General features: G+C 35.6%; 3 protein-coding genes and 1 long non-coding RNA gene across 7 annotated transcripts; 3 read left to right on the plus strand and 1 right to left on the minus strand.

Moving 5' to 3' along the window:
* Positions 1-805: 805 nt before the first annotated feature.
* Positions 806-6,936, plus strand: LOC105116853 (probable protein S-acyltransferase 22). Its single transcript, XM_011014352.1, has 9 exons — positions 806-1,555; positions 1,654-1,767; positions 3,017-3,415; positions 3,744-3,812; positions 3,893-3,964; positions 4,493-4,621; positions 4,812-4,892; positions 5,115-5,303; positions 5,654-6,936. The coding sequence occupies exons 1-9, from the start codon at positions 1,514-1,516 to the stop codon at positions 6,437-6,439; spliced, it is 1,881 nt and encodes a 626-aa protein (XP_011012654.1). The 5' UTR covers positions 806-1,513; the 3' UTR covers positions 6,440-6,936.
* A 1,652-nt stretch (positions 6,937-8,588) lies between these two features.
* On the minus strand, positions 8,589-11,825 carry LOC105116863 (uncharacterized). Of its 2 annotated transcripts, none has more exons than XM_011014370.1 (2): positions 10,560-11,824; positions 8,589-8,864 (listed from the first exon to the last, which is right to left on the minus strand). In XM_011014370.1, exon 1 carries the CDS (start codon positions 11,596-11,598, stop codon positions 10,564-10,566), a length of 1,035 nt encoding a protein of 344 aa, XP_011012672.1. In that variant the 5' UTR covers positions 11,599-11,824; the 3' UTR covers positions 8,589-8,864; positions 10,560-10,563. The 2 variants fall into 2 exon arrangements, with proteins under 2 accessions (XP_011012672.1, XP_011012666.1); XM_011014364.1 differs by lacking the exon at positions 8,589-8,864 and adding an exon at positions 10,123-10,350 and having other exon boundaries at positions 10,560-11,825.
* A 1,058-nt stretch (positions 11,826-12,883) lies between these two features.
* LOC105116878 (uncharacterized) lies at positions 12,884-14,987 on the plus strand. 2 transcript variants are annotated; one of them, XM_011014379.1, is made up of 2 exons: positions 12,884-13,179; positions 13,283-14,987. In XM_011014379.1, exon 2 carries the CDS (start codon positions 13,345-13,347, stop codon positions 14,425-14,427), a length of 1,083 nt encoding a protein of 360 aa, XP_011012681.1. In that variant the 5' UTR covers positions 12,884-13,179; positions 13,283-13,344; the 3' UTR covers positions 14,428-14,987. The 2 variants fall into 2 exon arrangements, with proteins under 2 accessions (XP_011012681.1, XP_011012689.1); XM_011014387.1 differs by having other exon boundaries at positions 13,287-14,987.
* Positions 14,988-16,806: 1,819 nt separating this feature from the next.
* On the plus strand, positions 16,807-18,592 carry LOC105116893 (uncharacterized). Of its 2 annotated transcripts, none has more exons than XR_840635.1 (3): positions 16,807-16,887; positions 17,892-17,991; positions 18,352-18,592. It is a non-coding gene; the product is annotated as an uncharacterized LOC105116893 (long non-coding RNA). The 2 variants fall into 2 exon arrangements; XR_840636.1 differs by lacking the exon at positions 16,807-16,887 and adding an exon at positions 17,459-17,726 and having other exon boundaries at positions 18,352-18,527.
* The last annotated feature ends 1,156 nt before the right edge of the window (positions 18,593-19,748 follow it).

Consider the following 19,748-nt stretch of genomic DNA (forward strand, 5'->3'; position numbering starts at 1 on the left):
CCCCCCCCCCCCCCCCCCCCCCCCAATGATTTCTCACCTGTTCCATTTATTTATTTTTTCACTAACTTTTCATTTTTATGGGTTCAGATACACTGTCCATATTTTTCTTTTGTTGCATTGTGAAGCAACCATATGGTACAGCCTTTTTTACTTTTTCGCAAGTGTTTTTCAAGCTTTTAAATTAGGCTTCTATCACATGCTGTATTCGATTGCGACCATCCTGGCCTATCCCTATTACTGAAAATCTGACTGGCAACTACAGTTGTTTTTTTTTTTTTGCCTGGGATAGGTGGTTAACGCTCAACAGTGCACCCGATAGCAATTTGCGTTGGTCTAGACAATAACCTTGTTTTTTCTGGCTCAAGATTTGTTCTTGACAAGGTGACCCCAGGCAATATAACGGAGAAAAAACGATGAAAAGAAATTTAGCAAATGGAGTTAACTGGAAAAACAGCAGCCAAGAGGGGTGATACAGCCTCCAGGAGCTTTAAAAGGAGAAAAGCTATTTGAAGAAGTGGGGTTTGAGGGAGGGTTCTCAATTCCCTCCATTTGTTCCTCACCGTGTTATTCCTTTCTTCAAAACAAGTGTCTTTATTAGCAATGTTGACGCGGGCCATCTTCTTTGCTGTTTTCCATGAACACAACAACAAAAAAAAACTTGTATGCAAATACAAAACAAATTATCACAGAAAAACTACTTATTAGTATTAACCATCAGTATTAATTATTAATTACTATTTAATCAACTAGAAAAAGATAAGGCACGATTGGGTGTCGCTGTTCAACGTTTAAAAGGGAAGAGAGGTTGGTGGCAATTACAAAGTATAACCAAACAACTGTCTGCTGCACTAACCTGTGACACATGATGTGGCCAGGGAAAAAGGTAACGCTAGAAACGAGCAAAAAAAAGTAAAAGGCAGGTTGCAAGGTAATTATAGGTATGGAAAGAAAACCAGACCCCTATGCCCCCCCACTGCGGTCACAGATCTTTGTCTTCGCTCAAACTGAAAAGCGATGCCTGAATATACAAACAAAATAAGAAAAACCCAGAACCTAAACCAGGCCAAGCCACCCTCCTTTCTCCTTTTCTTCTCCGATTCTAATTAATTTATTTTTTGTCTCTCACCTTCCATTCCACGACCATAGTCTATGAATGATTGAGTTAACAAGCCAAAGTTTTCCTCTCTGTCTATTCCACTTCACCACCCAGCATATAATGCTGGTCATATCCTGAGCCTCCACCTATTTTTCTGGTTCCTTTTTTATCTCCCCATAGTCTCTCTTTGTTGGATTAGACTCATGTGAATGATGTCTATGTAGTAACCTTTGTTTTGGTTAGTAATGCAGTGGAATGAGGGATTTTAAAGTAGCTATTTTTTACTTGGTTAATGAGGGAAAGTGAAAAAAAATAAGTTAAACCGAAGTCATACCTTTTGTTTTCACATTCATTTTTGTTCTTCTGTCTTGAATACATATATTTTTTTACGTTGGTCCCCCGCATTTTGGCTAAGAAATGAGAAAGCATGGATGGCAACTTCCATATCACCCTCTTCAGGTGCTTCTTTTTTATTTTTCCCCTTTTTGCTGCGTTATTTTTCAATGTTTAGCAGCTTTATTGGATGCAAGTTTTGATCTTGAGTGTTCATTGTGAAGGTGGTGGCTGTTGCTGTATTTCTGGCTTTGGGGTTTGCTTTTTATGTGTTCTTTGCTCCTTTTGTTGGGAAGAAGTTGTTCCAACATATAGCGATGGGAATCTACACTCCTCTGGTAAGCAAATTCACATATTTCCGTTTAGTAAATTTTTTATATATAATCTTTACCGATTGCCTTCATTATATCTAGCGGGCTTAATAACCAAGATCTGTTTTTCCTCTGCTCGTTTCTAAAGCTCTTAGCTTTATTTTCTCTAATTCGGTTTCCTTCTGTGTTGTTCTGTTATGGAGGTTTTTTTTATCTACAGATCCTTTCAAACATACCAAACATCTGTACTTACGTGAACGAGTTGATTATCTTCCTGTCCCTGTGTATGTTACCTAAAACTATAACAAATGAGCAACGAATTTGATCCACAGATGATTTAATTTGTCACCTGTTGGAACAATAAGCATTGTCCCATTGGCTATTTTAGCCCTTGGCATTTGCCTATGTTAACAAATCGCGGATATTTGATACAGTATGCTATTAATGTGGTCTTGCAATGGATATAAAGCTAATCCTTGCAAATTCTCTAGCTAGACTATAATTTGCTTTCTCACTGACCTCTTTCGTTTATGGATTTTCTTATCCTATCAAAATGCCCTCCACTGGCTGCTCTTTTACACACACACATCTGGATTAATGTGGAACCAATGATTAATTCTGGAATTCTATCCTTTCATGGTCTTGGGAATCAAGACAATCAGATCACCTTTGTGTCGTTCGAGAACATGAATGCTGTGTATAAGCTGGTATATTGCCAAGTACAGAATAGAAAACTAAAATGCTTTCTACTCTGTCAACACAATAGGTTGATGATGCTGATAGCCGTTGATTTCCGAAATACATAATTGGGCAGGATTTGAGTAGTACATGCCATGCATTTTCAGGTTACCTAATTCTGTATTAACAAACAACTTCACTTGCGTGATTCGTTATACGCCTTAGCTAGAGGTGTTTCTGATTGATTTAATTTTGGATGAGAGGCTAATAGGTAGTGTTAGTGATATCAATATATTTATATCTGGCATGTTAACCCATGATAGTCCAATTGATATCCTTCGACTTTGTGATATATTTGAAACACTTTGCATTTTTGCTGTTAGCATGATCTCAAAACAATAATTTGTTTGTCAGAAAAAGTAAGTCTAAAATTTCAGTCATGCTACGGTTTTAACTTTCATTTCTGCTAACCATGACATGAGATGGCCATTTTTATGCATAGGATGTGCATCTGTTTAGTCTTGTTTATTAGCAACAACAAATACAGGTCTATGTAAATGTAGTTGGAACTTTAATAACATCTACCTTTTGTTTTCAGATTACTTGTGCCTTTGGCCTATATATTTGGTGTGCAGCTGCTGATCCAGCAGATTCTGGAGTTTTTAGATCTAAAAAGTATCTCAAGATTCCAGACAGTGAAAAGCATAACCCACAGAAGGACTCAAAACCTGGCGGAGGGTCAACTTCATCGAAACATGATGCAAATGCTTCTACTGTTGGAGGAAAATCTCTGGATAAAGAGGCGGTGGGTTCTGATGCAACTTTGAAGGAGCCAAACACTCAAATTGAGAAGGTGTCATCAGGGAATTCATTTTGTTTTCTGTGGGTTTTCTTTCCTTGTGCTTTGATCTGTAATTGGTGCAGTTCGAGTGATGAATCTTCTGAGCTACAGATGAGTGAAGATGGCATGTTCTACTGCAGTTTGTGTGAAGTTGAGGTTGGTCAGAGTGCATGAAGTCAGTAGTTTTTCATTTATTTTTGAATTGTTCAGTAGAGTTCATAAATACACAGCGCCATGGTTGAAATGCATAGTTTGGCACCCTGAAGAATTATAATTTTAAAAATGTATCATATGTTTACAATTCTTTGGGTTTTTTCAAACATTTGCTTTATGAAAGAAAACATTTTCACATTCAACCTGCTCAAAGCTAGAAAGCTAACAGCCATTAAACGCATCTTGAGTTCAATCTAAAGGTCTATTGTACTACTTTTGTGTTGACAGTTCATATGAAATTTTCTGCTTATGAAATTATGATCCTGTACAGGTTTTCAAGTACAGCAAGCACTGTAGAGTGTGTGACAAATGTGTTGACCGTTTTGATCATCACTGCAGGGTATGAGAGGTCTTCTTTGTTGGGAATTTTTCATTTTTATTTTATCATCCTCGTGCTCATTTTCTACTGGACTTTTGCAGTGGCTTAACAACTGTGTAGGCAAGAAGAACTACGGACAGTTTTTCACCCTTATGGTTTCTGCTCTCCTCCTGGTAAGCCCAAGCTTCCACATTCTTCCTTACCTGGAATCTTCAGATGGTCAGACTGCATCAATACCCTGTAATCCCTGGTCTATAAATGAAGGCTTATAGGATTTTCCATATCTTAATTCTTAATTTTTTTCCATTCTTCCTTATGCAAGTGCCTTTGATCCCTATCATCCTGAATCCAGACAGTGTCGTTGCCTATAATTCTGATAATTTGTCCATGCATGAACAGTATGTTTTGAAAACAATTTCAGATGAGTCCAAGACAGTTGGGATATATATATATATATTTTCTTGAGTCCGCTGGTTGCTGTGCATTATTGCTCGATTGTCACTGATTGTGCTTAAATAGTTTCCCTATCATGTCTGAGATTCTTGTCAAACAAGTTTTCACATCCTATCCTGATTCCCACAAGCAAACTCCCATTACTGAAGATTTCCCAGAGTAAGCCCTTCATTTTCAAGTCATTTTCGATGTAATTGACTATTGACAGGTATATACATGGTTTGTATACCTTGGGCTTGAGATTGCAGCTTATTCTACAATGGTCGACTGGAATCCTTGTACTTATCTGCTGTTTTCTTGAACGGAAGCGATTCGCTGTGGACATCTCTGCCAAGCTGGGAAGCAGTTTCTCTTTGGCCCCCTTTGTTATCGTGGTGGTGAGTGCTATTGATGTTTTGCTCTCAGAGTAACCCAACCTTTTCTTGGGTAATCAATTTTTTTTTCTTTAATGCTGTTTAAACATTTGCAAAGTTGCAAACCTGTTAGCTAAAAATGTAGAGAATTTATTGTTATATGTACTTCCTCATTTCTCTGCGCTAAACTAAAAGAATGTGTATATTCTTGCAGTCAGTGTGTACCATTTTGGCAATGATTGCCACCTTACCTCTTGCCCAACTTTTCTTCTTTCATATCCTTCTTGTAAAAAAGGTAATGATGCCGATCATTTCTTTCTTCAAATTGTGCTTACTATTGTTTAATTATTCAATTGAGTAATATTTAATCTTTAAGAGTTTTTTTTTTTTGCTTTCATAATATCTGGGCAGGCAAGAGCTTCATTTTTTTTTTGTTACTATTTTTTTGATCACATTCGGTTTCATTCCAAATAATTATTACTTAGCCGATATCACAAAATTCCTGTACATGTCATAGGGAATCAGCACTTATGATTACATAATAGCTCTAAGGGATCAGGAACAAGAGCAACAGGGCGTTGAAGGTCAGCAGAGTGTTCAAATGTCTCCTGCCAGCTCACTCACTGGATTAAGCAGTGCAAGCTCATTTTCTACTTTTCACCGGGGTGCTTGGTGCACACCACCTCGTCTTTTTCTGGAAGATCAGGTACTTTTTACCAATCCATTCTTCTACTGGGCATGCTTGTGCAATTGTGAATCCGTGAATTGTAAGAGGAACAATAACTTTGGCGTTCGCAGTTCAGTTGATTAATGATAGTTTTAGTTAACGGATTTTACAAGATTTTAATAGCGTGTGTAGCACTTGCACATACAACCTCTGTTCAAGTGCATAATTCACTTTATCTTTTGAGCTAATAGGCTGAGCAGTCGCTATATTGTGTTATTTTTAAGATTTTCTCTGTTCTATTTTCTGAATGCCTCGCACTCAGGCATGCGCACAAGTTAAAAAGCACTGCTAAATTTCTTGATGCTACGGCAATTTTCTTTTTCTTTCAGTTTGATGTTGTTCCTCCAGAGACTGGATCTGTTAGCTCATTAGGAAAGAAGTCTATGAGAGAAGAACCAATCAAGAAAAAGAACCCCGCCACAGTAAAGATCAGTCCTTGGACATTGGCCAGATTAAAAGCCGAAGAAGTTTCGAGAGCTGCAGCAGAGGCGAGGAAAAAATCCAAAATCCTGCAGCCTGTGACAAGACGGGAACCCCCTTTTGGGGGGCTAGACACAGATAGCAGCTTTGGCAGCAGTGGCCATCGGATGGTCCCAAGGATTGACAATAATAGAAGGAGAGCTAGTAAGCGAATACGCTTTCCAGTTGACCTACCCATGGAGTCTGTAACTAGGACTTCAGGTATAACTCCTGATAAAGGTTTCACTGAGACATCTACAAGCTTGGCTCCTCTTCAGCGTGAGGCCCGTAGTGCTTTCCAGACCAGCCGAGCAATGTCAAGCTCAGCTGGGGTTGCTGCTTCTTCTCCTGAAAGCAGTTTAGACTCCCCAGATATCCATCCTTTCCGGGTTTCCTCATTTGGAGCTGAAGAGTCCAGACGTCTCACAGGTCTATCTGTAGCTGGTGCTGTTTCTCACAATGCATTCCCACTTTCAAGGTCTACTAGTGATGGGTATGAAGCTTCTGGTGGAGAAGATAGTGACCGGGTTCCTTCCAGGATTGCTCAAAGGTCAGATAACTGGAGTAACCTTCTCTTCCATGCTGATCGGGACGAGGCTGTATTTAGAATGAGAGCATCATCTTCATCCAGCCAGGCTAACAATAGAGAACTTTGACGATGACTCTTCTACGAAGTTCGGTTCCTTTTGATTTCTGTGGGGAGAAGTTCACCATTCTTTCATTTATGGGCTAACTACTTCAAGAACTGGCCACTTCGCCTATTGATATTGTGTTTGGCTTTGGATTCTGGAATCAAGGGCCTCGCTAGAAGACGACACTGCCTTAGAAAGGTTGTTGAACTTGCGTTCCTCTGAGCCGCAAGGAAGCTTTTTGCATGCACTCTCATTGCAACCGTGGATCTCTGGCTGTTGCTTTTGGTACAAAAAAATTGATCATGTGTTGTTTATAATGCTTGGATTGTATCCCCCTTGACGGGTTTGTTGGACTTTCAAGATGGTTTCTTTTGTAGATTTAACCTAACATCCACGAAGAGTACCTCTGTATTGTCTCTCCAGGTTCTGTCAGTGGAACCAACAGGAGGAAAGCTCGGGGATGCTACAAAGAAAATAAAAAAAATAAAAATGCAAAAGCAGCCCGAAGTCAAATGCTCTAATCCCTTTTCACTTCATTTTCTTCTATGCTGGTATGGTGTTCTTATTGAATTCCTGTTGGTTCAAGTGGAACCCAGAAATCACCAATAAATTATACAAAACACGTGGTGTGGGTAGTTCAGTGTAGTTTTTTGTACTGTTTACTCTCACAAATTATGGATCGGAATAGGTAACTTTTTTTAAAAAAAATTTATTTTGGTTCAGGTTTTTTTTTTATACACACACACAATTCAGCTCTGTTTAAGTTTAAATTAGAATTTCTTGAAAGTCTAAATTAGCATCTAATTATATATATATTTTTTGAAAGGAATGGTTGAGTTAAAAGATATGGACTAAAGTACAAAAAGCAGGTAAACTTGATGGTGTTTTAGAATTATTTGGAAAGTTTATTCAATTTCTTTATTTTTTATATCTACTAAGTAATAAGTTCCGATAATTTTAGTATTAAAATTATATAATCTGTTGTAAACAGTGCCAGTAATGGAAACTCGCTGCATCCAATTGCCGACTCATGAAGAACTATTTAGAACCCTTAAAATGTTTCTGTTTCACCAATTCTAAGTGGTGAGTGGAAGGGAATGCTCGAGAGTATTATAACAATTGTTTTTTAAAATTATTTTTGTTTAAAAATATATTTTTTTAAAACATTTGTTTTTGATATTTACACATTAAAACAGTTCAAAAACAAAAAAAAAATATTTTAATAAAAAACAAATTGAATCTTAATACTAAACAATCACAAAAACCATCATGACAGCTTCTTTGATAACAGAGATTCACCGGTGGAATGTGCCTTTGTAGCACTTTGTTTTTTTATATGTTTTTTTTTTATTTTAAAATATTTTTTGAAAAAAATTAATTTTTTAAATATTTTTTTGATTTCAAATTATTTTTCTGATGTTTTTATATTATTTTTTTATGTGTTGATATCCAAAATAAATTTAAAAAATTAAAAAAAATTATTTTAATATATTTTAAATAAAAATTATTTTTTAAAATAATCATTACTACATTAAAAAATATAACGTATCTTAATAAATAGAAAAGTAGCTTCCGAAATAGCATCAAGCCAGCCCAGATGGCTTTTCTTGTACATGCTGAAGGAACAAACAGGTTTTCATTTTGGATTCCCTCTAGAATTCAACGAAGTTGCACGCTGGAGTCAAAATCAAAGAACTAGATTGAAGATGGGGAAGAAAAGAAGAAGAGCAATATTGGTTTACGTGCAAGTGGCAGTTCGTCTTTCCTCTCAAGTTCACTTGAAATAAATTCTGAAGGCTACAAGCAGGCAAGTTCACTTGAAATAAATTCTGAAGGCTGTTAGATGCAACAATCGGACTGGAAGGCAAGCATTGCTGTTTGTCTTCAAAGGAGATGGAATGGCAGACCCTAATTGATGGATTTTACAATTAGAACGCAATTTGCTGGTCAAGCAAACCGCTCATCTTGTGACTATGAGCTGGTCAAGCAAGCCCCAACTGGATTGTAAAGTAGTGATTAGAGTTTTAGATTATACTTGACGTCGTCGGTCGATAGCTCCCAATGAAAGCAGAAAATTGTAGCTGCCTACATATGTTCGGTGGAAGTTCTAAGTTCTAGTATAAAAAAAAAGGAAATCTATTTAACTAACCAAAAGAAAAAAAAACAGAAGCTGTCTTGTTACCAGACATTTCCATAATCTAGGAGGAGTAACTCTGTTGAAATCTCGGCAAGCTTTGACTTTGTATGGAAATTTAGACAAAAATACTAGGCTCTGGACAGAAGCAGGGCAAATTTTCCAATAAAAAGGCAGGGGACTTCATCAGTAACTAATTGTACACGCACCACCTTTTCCAATTCAGATGCATCAAGAATTGGCAAATGATAGCAAGACATCTAAAGACTCAGTTTGAACATCAACTTCAGTCTGCAGCACACCAAAACCAGCATTCGGCATAACAGTAGATGCAATGATTGGCTAGAACATGCTACACGAACAAAAAAAAAACCACCAGCCTCTTTAATCGAATACAGGCCGGCCACAAGCAAAGAGTAGATGCAATGATTGGCTAGAACTGGCTCTGTCACTGTCAAGTTACAAGCAAACAGAAACCTAACAATGGTGATATAAATTCATTGGTATTTTGTAACGTGATGTACTCTCTTAAAAGTGTTTTTTAATTGCATATGTATTAAAATAATATGCTTTTTAATTATTTTTTTATATTAACACATGTCTGAAAATTTAATGATTTTCAGACAATTGAAAAACAAGTTTAACCGCGTTAATAAACACATTAGAAGCATCAAGAGTCACGAGGTAGTAGCAATTTGCAGACAAATGATGAACTACTCCAGTCACCGATTCTTCTTGATAACAATGCGGCCACCGCTTAGCCAATTTTACCAGAAACCACTTAAAATAAAAAATATAGTTAAAAAGTTTTAAGCCAAACCTTATTCCTTAATCGTGTTTATGATTTGACAATTCACTGATACATCTGAATCTCAGGAAATGATACACACTTTTTTTTAACTGTAGGTTTCTGACTAACTTACACATATTTTAATTAATTATCTAAAATTCTAAAATAAGTTTTTAATAAGTCGTTACAACTCATATATTATACATGCATCTTTTAAGTTCTTTAAGTTTAGGGTGCATTTATTTTACATATATTTTTATATTTGTGATGTAAAATACATAATAAGGTATTTAGTAACAGTAAAAATTATGTTTTATATTATGAAGTCCACTAGAAAATTAAGTTTTAAATGCAGTTTTGATGAAGTAAGTTTTATATATATTTTTAATTGAGTTTTGTAGAATATTATTTGTTTTTACATTTTAAAAATATTTTTTAAAAATTTAATAGTATTTTTTTTACTTCAAATTAATATTTTTTTAGTATTTTAGATCATTTTGATATGCTAATATTAAAAATAATTTTTTAAAAATAAAAATATATTATTTTAATATATTTTCAAGTAAAAATCATTTTAAAAAACAATCATAATTATACGACCATCAAATATTTTATACATATTTTTTACTATGCATAGACCTCAATTATATTTTTTTATTAAACATATATCTAAATAAAACTAATCACAACTAACCACACACACACACACATACACATATATATATATATATTTTTCCAAACTACAACCTCAAAAATTACTTTAAAAACAAACACTCTCTTGATGTAAAGCAATTTCAACCTGGTCTAACCACAACGGTCAAATTTCGGGTTATCTTTAACTGAACCACGTAGAGACTACAATCTGGAACTCTTTCTTGTATTGCGGTATTATTATGTTTCTCTATGGAGCCGTGAATTCACCAATTACACCTAAATTAGTATTCTCCCGAGCCACAGTATCTGAAGCAGCATGTGCAGCATCCAAAATGCACAAATTGCTCAATTAGAGTCCTGTCCAATATTTAGCCAAACCAAGTGTATGTAAAAAAGAGAGCAATAATAATCTTACTTCAGATTATGGTACACACAAGTTTCATTTCATTGCATTATCCACATAGAACCGAGTTCATGTACACAGGTACAAACTCTGTTAAACTAAGAAAAAAAAGGGAAAACCAAAAACATGTATAGCAAACAAAAGCCATTGCAAGGCCACTAACCTTGTCAACTATAGGTAACAGAAACGAAATGAGGGATCTTTCCATCATCAAAAGGCAAGCTGACATAGTCACCGGCAAACTCCTCAGCAATCTCCCAGACAAGCTCTCTGTGTACAGCCGTGCAATCCATGTAAAGAACAGTAAACGCCGCGATATTGTAAAGAAATAACATCGTTTGGAGAGCTGAAGGCACCAAAATTCGAACAACAAAAGGCCAAATCTTCCATGCACTATCGACCCAAATCTTCCATGCACTATCGATATTGCCATTATCCAAGTCTCCCCATGGAAATGAAATGGCAATAACAAACAAGCCAGGGAAAAAGGCCAAACATAAAAACAAAGACAAAGCCACTCCTTTCATTCCTTTTATTAGGAAGTTGCTCCTCTTCAATGGCTCAAGACCCCAAATTGATTCCGCAACCACTATCACCTGAGCTAAAACCCAATTCAACTGCAGATAAAACAAAACTAAGACCAGAAATACCCCAAGAATCAGGCAAAAGACTTGAAAAGAAGGTGAAGAGACATTAACTTCAAATCCAAGAAGCTGAATTCCATTCATAACCAAAAAAAAGAACAACGCAAAAAGGAGGACGACCCCCAAAAAGATAATTTCAGCAAAAGAGTTAGTTATCAAAAGGGGAAGGAAAGAAGTGAGAGAAGATTTGATTGAAGAGCAAAGCTTTACAGGTCTACCGTAGAATCCATGAATAACACTGTAGGTGATGGAGCCAGTAGCGAAAAGAGAGAAGGTGACGGAAAGGAGTACAAGGAGAAGGGAGAGGATAATGGTATTTGTAGTGAAAAGATTTGAGAGGTCATCTTGATAAAAAGTAGCGTGAGAAAGGAGGATTTTGGAGCGGAGAGTGGAGGATTGAGAGATGATGTTTTGGATGATGGGGTAGACAGAAAGAAGGAAAGAAAGAGGGAGGATAAAGAGAACAGAGAGAGCCAAGAAATGGCGGGAGTGGGCGTTTGTTATACGTTGTGTTTCTGATAAGACAGAGCAAAGGTCAGCGGCCGCTGTTGATCCCATGGTGGATTTTGGGTTGATCGAGAGGGTGGAAGAAGTGGTGGTGGTGGTGGTGGTCTTGTTTTTGTTCTACTTGATGGAAGTGACGGGGTTGTTCTTTTTTTATTTCTTGTGTATGAAATGATAGGAAGTTATCTCGGGTCGTTTGATTGTATCGCCGCCATGGATAAAGGCAGTCATTTCATCAGTTTTCTTATGAAAAAATCAATTAAATTTATCTTATTTGCGTAATTTAATATAAATAAATTTTACTCTGAAGTCATGGGAGTTTGGTTTACGAGCTCCAATGTCGAGCATTTACACCGGAGAAGTGGGGGTTGGCTTCGACCCAGTATGATCCAAACCATTTGATCACCATTTTTTTCTTCGGTTTGTGATTGTGACCAAAACCTAAAACCAATCAGTTAGATTGGCGCAAGGGTGGCGCGCAAGCAGGTTTGAAGATGTTCTGGTGAATTGGTATGTTTCAAAGACGAAATTTCTTCGGGCATGGACTTTTTAGAACAATTTAATGAGATATCTTTAAATTTATACGAACTGGATGATACTTTGTTACGTGTTATACCATATTAACGGTGGAGTTTCTCAGTTACCTAGTACTAATATAAAGGAAGACCATTCCTATGATTCTTTGTAAAAATAAAAACATTACAATTGTAGTCTCTTTAAATTATTTTTATAATAAAAAATACTTTGTTTTATGAAGTCATTATAGCACATATCCCAAATTTTATTAAATTTTTGTTTAGGGTAAGCTTAAGTTAAGAGGATATTAAGTTTCAATAATTAAAATGCTAGCTATTTTTTAATGTGGTTTTGTTTTAAAATATATTAAATTAATTTTTTTTAGTTTTTATAATTCATATTTGATATTAGCTCAAGCACATTAAAATAATTTAAAAAAATTAAAAAAATAATTTTTTATGAAAATAATCTTCAACCATAAAAACATAATTTATCAAACTCAAAAGTGTTTTTAAAACTTGCTCGAGCAGGGGCTGCGGTCAATTAAAAACTTTACCATATTGTTAATTTTTTTTTTGTTAGATGGTACCATCAATTAAGGATTCGTTAAATAATTTTTTGAAAACTATTTTTAAATAATTTTTTTATTATTAAAAAAATTAATAAAAAAAAATACTTTCCATTAAACACAGCTAACATATCCTTACGTTCGCAATTCTGGCTCGCTACTTAACACGAGTTGCATAAATAAGACATGATTATCACAATGATAAACAGAATCACAATGATATGATTCATGACTGCTTTTCTTTGATTATTTCCTTTGGTACGTCCATGGTTTTCTTTTTAAATTTATTATTTCTACCACTCGGACGTAACGCCCATCCAATCCAATAAAACTGTAGCTCGATAGGCTCTAATGGTAGCATTAACATCTTCAACTTCAAAGGAAAAAAACATATGCAAGCCCTCTACTGCTTCCCAGTCCCACATATCCACCCCACCATTCCATTCACGCCAATTATCCACCGACTTCTCCTTCGATACCAGAATCCTTCACAATTGTGAAATCCTCGTGAATTCCCTCCAAATCCAACAATCATTTTGCTAAGTTTCCAGGTTTTTTTCGCTATCTGATCCTCTCTTTTCCATGCTCCTCGTGTTGACCGTTAAAGCGAAATCAAGTTGTTGTTGTTTTTTTCTTTGCGTGTTACATTGCTGGGCAGATTTTTAACTTAAGATCCAATAGACTGACACATACACTGTGCATATATCGACATCAAGATGGAGGTTTCTAGTACAGCTTCTCCTAGAATGAGCTTGGATCAGCTACAAAAGGAGGGATCTGAAGAAACCCATTTGCAAAACTCTGAGCTCGAATCATCTGATTTTAGTGATAGGCATAATCATCAATTCCATTCAATGAGTGCGTTGGAGATCCTGAGAGAAACAGTGAGGATTCTCCGATGTAATTCATGGTCGTTTATGACGATTGCTGCTTTGCTTATTTGCCCAGTATCTGCCATTCTTTTGTCAAATGTATTGGTTGATCAGTCTATTGTTAAGAAATTGAGTATTAGGCTTTTGTTGGTTGCCAAATCCAGTGGACTCCCATTGAGGCCTTTTATCAAACAGTCGTGTCATCGTTTTTCCGAGATGGCTGTTTCGTCTGCCATGTGCTTCCCATTGTTTATTACCTTGTCTTTGTTGTCGAGAGCTGCGGTGGTTTATTCCGTAGATTGCACTTATTCGAAGAAAAATGTCGACGGTTCAAAGTTTTTGGTGATAATGAGTAAAAATTGGAGAAGGGTTGTTTCTACGTATTTGTGGTCGAGTTTGGTCATTGTTGGTTGTCTCACATTATTCTGTGTTCTTCTTTTAGCTGCCTGCAGTACATTTTCGGCAATTGGGTTTTGGCAAGAGTTAAATCTATATGCTGCAATAATAGCGGGGATAGCTTTCTCAGTTGTTTTTGCAAATGCGATTATTATTTGCAATACTGCTGTTGTGGTCTGTATGTTGGAAGATGTTTCAGGGCCGCAGGCACTGCTCCGGTCCAGTGTTTTAATTAGGGGACAGACTCAGGTGGGTCTTCTGATATTTCTTGGATCAACAATTGGGATGGCAATGATAGAAGGTTTGTTTGAGCATAGGGTGAAGACATTGAGTTATGGAGATGGGTCTTCCAGGATTTGGGAAGGTCCTCTTTTAGTTGTTATGTATTCATTTGTGGTGCTTATTGATTTGATGATGAGTGCAGTTTTCTACTATAGTTGCAGATCTTATAGTATGGAAACCTCGGATGGTGAGTGCCAGTCAATTTTAGAGACAGTCTCTGTTTCTGCTGAATCTGTGGGTACTCCATGATGTGATCATGTGAAATGATTACCATTGTAGAGTTTTCTCCAGTTAATGAAGGCAGGACTTGTGTGAGAAAATTATGGTTACGTTGCTATTCTCATTTTCTTACTACTTCTCATGGGAACTTTTCACTAGCCATTAGCATGCAAAGATTTCAGGCTGGTGCTTACCTCAGCTGATTATCTAGTTTTCTTTATAAATGTCACTTGAATGCAATATATCACTTTTTTAGTATTCTGCAGGAGATGAAACGAAATCAGAGCAGGCATGTGAAGTTTGATGGGTACAGTACCGTTGTGTAAAGATACAATCATTGGAGAACCTTTGAAATTGATAGCAACCTTTTCTTTTCATGTGGCGGAAATTCATTTCCTATTAAATTCTTCATCTCTTTTTTGAGTTAATTTTTGTCCTTTGCCTATGGTGTTTTCATTCATGGATGGTCAAATTTGTTTTTAAGTATTCAATTTCACTTATCAAACTGTTAATCAAAAGATTTACTACCTGTTATGGAACGTGAATTGGACTGGATATTTTGAGTTCTATAAATTAATCTGTTCATTGTATTGGATGGAGTTTGCCAGTTGTATGGATTCTTTTCCTCACAAGGACATTATGCATAAGTTTGAAATGTTGGAAGTGCCTGATGGACCAAATGAAATTTGATTATTCACCTGTGTCGGTTTGGGGTACAGTCCAGTCACTGGATATTATTTTGCTCAGAATTAATTTTGATTTCTTTTGACATTTTGATATGTAGCCAAGTTGTTGAGGAAGTGTATAATTTCATATATATTCTCTAAGCATTGTAGCACTGATACGGGCAGTCAGTGATATAATAATTCCGAGTCCTGATTCTCTCACTTTCAAGTCCTTTTGTAGCTGTTGTTACTCTTGTCGGTTGCTGGAAAACTCGGGGAAGGATTCGAAGTATACTTCTTAGGTTTTCTTTTATAATAATGGAATATCTTACCATCTTGAGATGCATGTTTGTAAGCAAAACATCTTTTAAACAGAAAATCACTAAGCTGGTAAGAAACACATCTTCAATTTGAAAGCCATTCTACGTGGTCATGAACAGCCTTGTGTTATTCATTTATTATTCGTGTAGTTTCACTGCCTCATTCACCAGAACTCTGAGAATTGCTCTTTATGCTGTGAACATCACCAAAATTTCTTCCAGCTGGAAGCAAGATGATTGAATTCAATAGGTCCCATTTCTTCTCGAATATCATTCAACATAACATCATTATAAGTATCAAAGCTATTTTGTTCTTGTTGAACATAAGCTGTTGCTCGTCCTGCATGGGGCTTTTGCTGAACATTTGGTTCTTTAACTCCTCGATCCTCGCTCTCAACAATAAGGAAGTCCACTTGAGTGTCACCGTCCCAAATTCTTATGCCCTTCAGATGATTTGTTGTTGTGTCAACTCTAAGAACCAAGTCTTTACTTCCAGGAATTTCACTGTTATTGTTGCACAACTTCACAGGTATTTCAGTGCTTGACCCGTCAGGGTCACTCTGGATGCCAACGCTTTGAGCATGCACTCACCTTTCCTGGATTTTTCTTCCCTGAAAACTAACGAAATATGTGAAACAAGTTGATTTCTTGCATCTAGATGGTCTATATACCAAAAGCTAGGAAAGTATACAATTTAGCTGGTAGCGAACTCTGATCTTGAATGTTGTAAGCCATACCCTCAAGATTGATTTGTTCTTGTTGAAGATAGGTTGACGCTCTTCTCCTTCTCGCCTGATAGTTTGTTGAAGTTCTTGAGAATTCACGTTAATGCTAGAAGGTCCTGGATCAGATAGTGCATGGTGCTTTAATTCATGTGTTTATTGAACACCTTTGTCATTCTTAGAGTTGCCTGCCATGCTTCTAGTGATATGGAAGTCTAGCAAAGCACAGCCATCGTCCAATCGTACATCCTTTAGTTGCTGCATCCAATGTTTTTATCTGCTTGGGAGTTTACTGGGAGGGGAGGGATTATTGGCTCTGGTATTTGACCCCTTCGACTCCCCTCTCAACATGTGTGTTACTTCGTTCCAGGATCCACAGGATGGGTCGAGTAAATTGGATGAACAGTTTTCTGATGTTTTGATTTGCTTTTCTTTCCCCGCAAAATATGAAGATGTAGTAGAGTGAAACCTTAGGAAAGGAAGACAAATAAAATGATTTAAGGAAAAAAGAAAAGGAAGATAAAATCACAATTTATACCGCAGCAGAATGGAAAACAGCAAAATGGCATCTCCGCAGCAACATAAAAAAATTGATTAGCATCCTCCCTTTATATAAACGAAAACAGAGCAGCAAAGAAAAAAAGGCTGCCCTGAGTCCCAGCAGCAGCAAGTATCCTTATTTCAAGTTTATATATATATATATCAGTTGTTACAGGTGCTGTACTTGGATTGCCTTGAAAAAACTTTACAATCCCTGCTTTCCTGTCGCAGCTGTGGCTAGGGGTAAGCACTATTACATTAAGATGGAAAGTGGGGTTATAATTGTTTTTAAAAAATATATATTTTATAAAAAATATTAAAATAATTTTTTATTTAAAAAAAATTATTTTTAATATTAGTATATTAAAAAAATAAAATAATACTAAAAATAATTTATTTAAAATAAAATAAATTTAAATTTTAACAAAAAAAATAGTTGAAACTTACTTCCGAATAGTGTGTTACAGAAAAAAAACTTGAATTATTGAAACCAACTTGGGTAAATAAATAATTTCTTAGAATATTTCGGGAATTACCCCATATATATACAAAGCAATCTGCACGCTAATTAATGTGGTTGATAATCGGCAAACATGTTTACAATTAATCATTAATTTTATAAGCCGTGGGGTCGGAAGCGATTTGGGTAAATAAATAACAATTTTGGGAGTAACAGGAGCCCGGCTCGAAACATCAAGCTCTTACCTGTTTGCGCTCTTTAAGATGCTTCATGTTTACGAAAAAATATATTTTTATATTTTTAAATCATTTTAACATGTTTGTATATATATAAAATATATTAAAGTGAGTCATTTTATTTTTTACGTTCGCTGCCGTGCTCTTTAAAACACATATTCCTTATGTTCATCGCTTTTTAGCTTGGCACCTAACTGATTGATCAACTATTTTCTATTTGATAGTAATGGTAATCACTAACAGCCCAATCTATCACATAATTCTTCTCTCTCTCTCTTCTTCTTCTTTTATAGTAACATGGGTGCTTGAAGTTGCTAACGCGGTTAGACTGTTCGACAAAATGTCTAAATGAAAAGTTTGCTTTGTTTCCAATTTGATTGAAATATGTGAGTTTTTTTGCTAATCAAATTAATACCTATGTCCTCTTTTTGACTGGAATTGTAAATGATGCTGCTGGTTTGCGTCAACTTTTATATTTTATGTGGAAGTTTATATAAGAAGAGTGACTTCTTTCAGAGGTCATTTAAAAGTTTGGCTATATTTTGTAACAGGGATAATGATGGATAGCAACATACAGGAAAAAGTTAATAAATTTGAGGAATTTGTTGATGGCCATTTGAAACCACAGCTTGTTCGCGCTATTGCTGAACGGTATATAAGTTTTTTTTATTTGTTTGTTTTGTTTAAATTATTACTACCACTTGCCTCTTTGTACCATTTTAGCAGCCGTGAACCAAAATGATAACAAATTATTTTTAAAGTTTTGGCTTGTCTAGGTGCTTTGTAATCTCAGACATAGGTTCCGCTACTGCTATTAAAATCTCAAAGCTTACGACTGTTTTAAGTGAGAAAGAATGCGAAAAGAAGCTTAAAAAAATTGATTCTATCTAACATCAAATGCTTAGGATGTCGCTTCTTTAATCTGGATCGAAAGTTGTCAAGTAGAAAGAGATTTATGATTTATGCCATGTTGAATGCTTATTGAGAATTTTTCATGCTCTTATTTTGCAGGGACAAGGTTTTTGAGCAACAAAAGATTTTGTATTCATTTCTTTTTGTTCATGTTTCTTTGGAGATTAAAAAGTGAGTAGCCAATAACCATTTGCTTATAACCAAAATTTCCTTGTGCATTGAAAGGAGGCCATTGGACATCGAGTGTCTTTCAAATGAATTTCGTAACTCAATTACTTATCCTAGTTAGCCCCATTATCTGCTTGACTCTTTACTTCTAGCTCAGATTTGCGAAGAACTTAGAGAAGAATCGTGTGTATTTGAGAATGTAGTAAAGATTGCGTTTTAAAATGTTTTTTTAGGAAATATATCAAAATAATAAATTTTTCTAATTTTAAAAAATTATTTTATATTAAAATAATTAAAACGATCTAAAAATATATATAAAAAATTTAAATAATTTTTTTTAAAAAACACCATTTTAATCGTGTTCTCAAACACTGCCTTAAAACTATGGTGAACCTTGGCTCCGAATTGTACATGCAAGCTGATGTATAAGTGCTTGTTGCCTTGAGTACTCTAGTACCTTTCAATAGCTATATCGATATTCTCCTTCTTTGAACTCCATGTAGTATTTACATATCAGGCCAGATACCCCCCGCATATTTGTGGATGTTGGACTTGGATTCCAAGTGGAGTTTACCTGGAAGCTTTGAACGTCACAGCTCTAAGGGAGGAAAAGATAGCAAGGTATGCACTTTCTCTTTGGTTAATCATGTTAGGACATTCAAGCATTCAAATACATATCAATTTACGTGATTCAGCAACTTGTCTACTTCATGGAGCTACTGGTTTATATTAATCAAGCTCAAAAGCAATGCAAACAACAAAACAAGGAGGAGGAGAAAAACTTCTCTACTCAACTCAACTCTCATTCTAATCTCTTTTTGTGTTTCTCTCTATTTCGTGTGATGCTTAACTATCAATGGCACCCTCTATTTATAACTGATATGGGAGACAATTTTCGTGTGATGCTCAGCTATCAATGACACCTCTATTTATAATTGATATGGTAGACAATCTTCTTCCTTTGTCAATTATGATAGGCACCATTTTTCTTTGTTTAGCCACCTACCATTGACTCTTGCATTGCTGCCACCTACTATTTGTGTCCATACATAACAAATCAAAGCTCTGTTTAAAGTTTTATGCCCGTAGAAACAGGTTGCAAAGATAGAAACTTAGGGCCATTTGTTTTTGCATAAAATATCTTTTAGGAAAATGATCATATACAATATTTTAAAGTCAACCTAGAAACTTAGACAATCATTTTATCTCATAAAATTCTGTAAATTATTTCATGAATAATAAGCAACTCATGATTTCTTACCTTTATTATCATTCAACTATTTTAAATATCACCCCACTCCCCACACCCCGCCACCCCATCAATGGCA

Source organism: Populus euphratica, unplaced genomic scaffold, assembly GCF_000495115.2.
Source record: "Populus euphratica unplaced genomic scaffold, PopEup_1.0 scaffold5.1, whole genome shotgun sequence".
NCBI classification, from domain to species: Eukaryota; Viridiplantae; Streptophyta; class Magnoliopsida; order Malpighiales; family Salicaceae; genus Populus; species Populus euphratica.

What these genes read in the sequence shown, in the direction of transcription:
- LOC105116853 (XM_011014352.1), top strand. Translation starts at nt 1,514, where the DNA reads ATGAGAAAGCATGGATGGCAACTTCCATATCACCCTCTTCAG. An exon ending in TTCCATATCACCCTCTTCAG is followed by an intron (nt 1,556 to 1,653) that starts GTGCTTCTTTTT and finishes TTCATTGTGAAG; the next exon opens with GTGGTGGCTGTTGCTGTATT. An exon ending in GTCTTTTTCTGGAAGATCAG is followed by an intron (nt 5,304 to 5,653) that starts GTACTTTTTACC and finishes TTTTTCTTTCAG; the next exon opens with TTTGATGTTGTTCCTCCAGA.
- LOC105116878 (XM_011014379.1), top strand. Translation starts at nt 13,345, where the DNA reads ATGGAGGTTTCTAGTACAGCTTCTCCTAGAATGAGCTTGGATCAGCTA.
- LOC105116863 (XM_011014370.1), bottom strand. Translation starts at nt 11,598, where the DNA reads ATGGGATCAACAGCGGCCGCTGACCTTTGCTCTGTCTTATCAGAAACA.